The 4789-nt window shown below is 33.7% G+C and overlaps 1 protein-coding gene across 1 annotated transcript; it reads left to right on the top strand.

Moving 5' to 3' along the window:
* Nucleotides 1–3557: 3557 nt before the first annotated feature.
* LOC123314036 lies at nucleotides 3558–4437 on the top strand. Its single transcript, XM_044899148.1, has 4 exons — nucleotides 3558–3563; nucleotides 3652–3808; nucleotides 3877–4007; nucleotides 4065–4437. The coding sequence occupies exons 1-4, from the start codon at nucleotides 3558–3560 to the stop codon at nucleotides 4146–4148; spliced, it is 378 nt and encodes a 125-aa protein (XP_044755083.1). The 3' UTR covers nucleotides 4149–4437.
* The last annotated feature ends 352 nt before the right edge of the window (nucleotides 4438–4789 follow it).

A 4789-nucleotide genomic window follows, 5' to 3' on the forward strand; every position in this document is an offset into this window, starting at 1 on the left:
ACACACTTGTTCTTAAAAATTCACGATGAACTAAGGTAACTCGAAATCATGGTCCGTCTACTTTTTTCGACAAAAAATAACAACATAAATATAAATATCTTTTTCCCCCGACCTCTTAATAATAGCAATGTTTAACGTACACGAAATTAGCTGTTAATGAACGTTTTTATTGGTTAATTTCCTATTAATGCATTATTGTCATGGTTAATCGAACATAGAAGTATTCAGCAGCTTTCGAAATAATTATTTTATTTGTATGTCGCATTGATTTTCCTCGTACCTAGCGGGTGAATTGAGAAGAGATGAATTGTGGAGGTTGCAGAAAAATTATGATGGTTAGAGAGTAATCAATATATCTGTGTACTACAACTTCAGCTTCCACCAGCTCCACACATTCTTTAACAGATATTATAGGGAACGATATCAATGTGTTTTACTCAAAATGTCACAACTCGAATATGCCCTCTATGGACTTCAATTGTTCGAATTGTTCGATCGGTCGCATAAATATCAACATTTCGATATGAACACAGAAAATTTATAAGGTGTGAAATTTGACTAGGTATCGATAGAAAATTTTTGCAATCAAGAATTCACATTCAATTCAAAATGTGGTCGACGGAAAAATCTTGTAATCAACTCGTTTATTAATTGAGCGAAATGAACTCGAACATTAACATTAACATTAATATCTCAATCATTAATCGCTTTCCTTAATAACCTAGTTGATTGAATAACTATTTTATGTGTGGGATACGAAAAATATACTCGAGATAAATTCTAGATTGCCTCTTTCACTATTTTTGCTGTCATTTCATTATCGATGGATATTTTGAAGTGAAATCTTACGGTCTTCAAAATTAGTTATCGCAACCTCCCATTCCTATTCGAAATCAAAGGGTTGTCCTCACGGGGATGAAAGAAGCGGAAAGTTTTTCCCCTCGAATCATACATTGAGGGTTACAGCGATTTTGATGAAAGACCTACACTATCTTTTGACAAGGAATAAATAACATCTTGTATAACTAGGTTCAATGTTGATCTCGGCTCGAATTTGAACCATACAACCGTGCCTAGGAGTCATGACTTTTATTTTTTATTTCAATCCTGATTCGTAATGATTCACAAGATAGGTAAAGACTGGGCAAATTGGCCATCGAGAAAATATTTACTATAGAATATTTGAGTTAGATTATAGAGGTATGCCTTGAAATTTTTCGGGTAGGTTGCCGATCCAACGAAGACCATCACATTAATTTTGAAAAATTATGTCCTGCTTTCACATTTCGAATTCGAGCAGAGTTCTACATTCAACCTAGTTCAACCTATTGAAATTGTACGGTTTTCAAAGTTGAGCTTGAGTGGATTCAAATTTGAATTCAGCTTGAACTTTACTGAAAAATTTATTGTAATTTTGCAATTCAAGTGAAACCATTTCTTGTCATTTTCATTCACTAGATCCAAGTGTATGATTGCGTGATATACTAACATGCAAATTCTTCTATGCGTATAGAGGACCAATGAAAACCTCCCTATCCACCTGCAATCGCTTCTATCGTAATCCAAGTATATGAATTTCTTCATGCACTAGATCCAAGTATATCATTCAATGATATACTAAAAAGCGGCGTATGGCTAGTCTAGTCAATAAAAGAAGACATCACTTTCGCTGTGTTAATAACGCCGAACGGACCACCGTCTTATAAGGGAAGATTCTTCAAGAAATTTTTTTTCTAATTTGTTAAAGTGAAGTGAAATAGTGAAATATGGAAACCTTATTGAGAGAATGGGGATGCTCGGACAGTCTGATCCGAATATTTCAAGGTAAGTTTAAAGAATGATATTTGAAGAATTTCTGAAGCCTCTACTTTGCAAATTTTGTTTGATCATTTATAAACTGTTGGTGCGCATTTTTTCATTTGCAACACCATAATTTTGAATAATTATTTTCAAAAGTAGGTATCCTTTCTTCATTTAGTTTATCACTTTTCCAGAACAAGATATTTCCCTAGAGCTCCTAAAAACACTCAATGATCAGGAGCTCAAAGAACTTATACCTATTCTGGGAATGCGGAAATTGATTTCCATGAAAATTAAAGAGATGAATTCTGAAGTAAGTGATTTTGCCATGAATTTGTTAAGGGATATAAATAACAAGTTATAGTAGTTTTACCATGTCCTCTCTTATATTGTTTGTATATTGTGAGCATTCACGAAGAAGCTTTCAGAATTTTTCAACGACTAGGTATATTTGAATTTTTATTTTCATATGAATTCATAAATTAGTTCATTCAGAATATTCAGATAGTGCGTCCATAGTATTTGCCGGAATATATTTTTATATGGAGTCTTTTTAGAAAGACAGCATCCATTCATGAAAAATTACATGGAAAAATTGTTCAGTATAGTAGAGGGTGGGCTTTTTAAAACGAAACAGATGAAAAAATGCTCGGACACGTCGAGTTTTGTTTCGAGGGGAACAACTGTTAAGGTCAAATTAACAACTATATCGCTTCAACCCTTAGTGTTAGAACTACAACCCCTAAATTTTCGATAAGTAAGATGGGGTAAATTTCACCTCATTTAGAAGGTCTTTTCATCCTGAGTTCAGCATATTGGTTTTTTCTTCATTTGAATATTTTTGAAATTGAAGTACTGCGAATTACACTCAAATTAGGTGTAAACTTGCTCATATTATGTCAATATATCATTTAGTTCAATACAAACTGGCTCACTCAATTCCGCTGGTTCATACTACTATAATCATGAAATATTATCGCCTTTTAGTATAAGGCAAATAGCGCTTTTTTTAGAGAAAAAGGTTTTAAAGTGAATTGTCTTATGTATAGAATATGGAAAATTATCCCGATAATCATCAGGATATCAGCAGCTGCAGCTCTTCATCGATGGCCAGCACCATAACAATTGCTGATGACAAACAAGTCCAATGGGTGCCAGTATAATAAAATATTACGAAACTAATAAAACACTCGATAACACAAGGAAAAACCGACTTGTAGATATAATGATCAAACATCTTTACACATATATAATCAAACAGTGACTTGACATCAACTTGAAAAAAAAGACAGTATAATATAGTAGATGTTTTATTTTTAGTCGATTGAGAAAGAGGAATACAATAAATTGGCAGCTAAAATTATAAGTTTGTTTCCAAACGAGATGATGGCTACATATTTTGTTCCGCCAGTAAAAAAAAAGGGATTCCCTTAAGGGTAAATCCGTACTTGCTAAAGGAAAGCTGGTGGATAAGGTGAAAAACCTTGTCTATAAATGCGGGGAAGCTGAGCCAAAACGAAAGAGGCGTAAAATTGATAACAACAATGAAGTGTTGAACGAAGACTCTTGTGGCGATGCTAGCGATTTTTCAACCTTAGATGAAAATTCTGATTATATTTGGCTTCAGGTTAACAAGGAACCTTGGGACGAAGTAATTCGTAGATGGTCGAATACATTCCACCTCAGGCAAAGAAGAGACAAGGGCAGTACAAGAAATTTTAGAAGTTTGGCCCATATTGAAGGACTCACGAAGTCATATGTTGGTAAGTGGAACGTCAAATAAGAGAAACAAACTAACAGTTACAAGAGTTATTCAACTGTAATTCACTATTTTTTTTATTGTTTTTTCAGATTACTACCGACTTCGATCGTATACATCCAGATAGGGAAGTGAAATTGTTCTCAAAGTGGCAGACCTTCTATGACGATTTATACAAATTATGCGAAAGGAACATAAAAGATTTTTCTTTTGCCGACATCCAAGAAAATGCTAAGGCAGATAACGAAGGTGAGGAATGAGTAAAGTGAAACTCTTTGTTTGGACTTGAATAGCTAGTTAAGCTACTTCATTTTCAGAAGTCAGATTCATCCACCAATTGATGAGTATACCATTTTTGATTCCTCCCAAAGGAAGACTGATCCAAAATAAATCGCACTGGAAATTTTCCATCCAGGAGGTTGTTCAAGGATTGATTGTTCATGCCAAGGTAATTGTTTTTCGAATAATGAGTTAGCTCGATTTTTAATCTCTTCCATTTCTGCAGAGCTCCGGAGATATTGGACAGATAGTCGAAGATCAACGAAATAAAGCTTCCAAAGAAAGCAAACTGTTCAACCCTATTTGCTGATCTTAGGAGATTCTCTTCTGGAACCAAAGAGTTTCTATATAGTTGTAGATGAGCTTCATCTACAATTCTCCTCTGCACGTAAGGCTTTCGACGTTTTATTCAAATTGTTCCATGTCCTGGATGTGGACTATCCTGTTCAGTGTCAGTACATATATATGATTATTCAACGCTGTGTTTATGACATTATAACAAAAACAGACGTTATTCCCACTTATACTTTAGAATTTGTCACAAAACTTTCGTCTTAAACGAAATTCCGAAAAACTTTCAGTTTTATCAATTTTTTATGTTCTAGTCACTTTCGTTTTCGTTTCAATCAGTCAATCAGAAGTACCATTTTTCTCCTGAATTTTAAAAATGGAGTGCATAGAATGTCAGAGAAATTTCAAGAAATACTCATTTCATTTAGAATATGTACACAAAGTCAATAAATTTTCATGTCCGATCAAGAACTGTTACAGGGTATACCATAGAAAGGGGGATCTTAAAAAACACATCAACAATAATCATTCTTCATTAATTGCCCATTCTGCTTTAAATGATTATAAAAAATCCACTATAAATGTTGATAATACGATCATGTACAATGAAAATTTAACTTCCAATGATGCGACGACAGAAAATGAAAATGTTAGGAATAC

Source organism: Coccinella septempunctata, chromosome 5 (assembly GCF_907165205.1).
Source record: "Coccinella septempunctata chromosome 5, icCocSept1.1, whole genome shotgun sequence".
Lineage (NCBI taxonomy): Eukaryota > Metazoa > Arthropoda > Insecta > Coleoptera > Coccinellidae > Coccinella > Coccinella septempunctata.

What these genes read in the sequence shown, in the direction of transcription:
- LOC123314036 (XM_044899148.1), top strand. An exon ending in TGCTAAGGCAGATAACGAAG is followed by an intron (nt 3,809 to 3,876) that starts GTGAGGAATGAG and finishes CTTCATTTTCAG; the next exon opens with AAGTCAGATTCATCCACCAA. An exon ending in GATTGATTGTTCATGCCAAG is followed by an intron (nt 4,008 to 4,064) that starts GTAATTGTTTTT and finishes CCATTTCTGCAG; the next exon opens with AGCTCCGGAGATATTGGACA.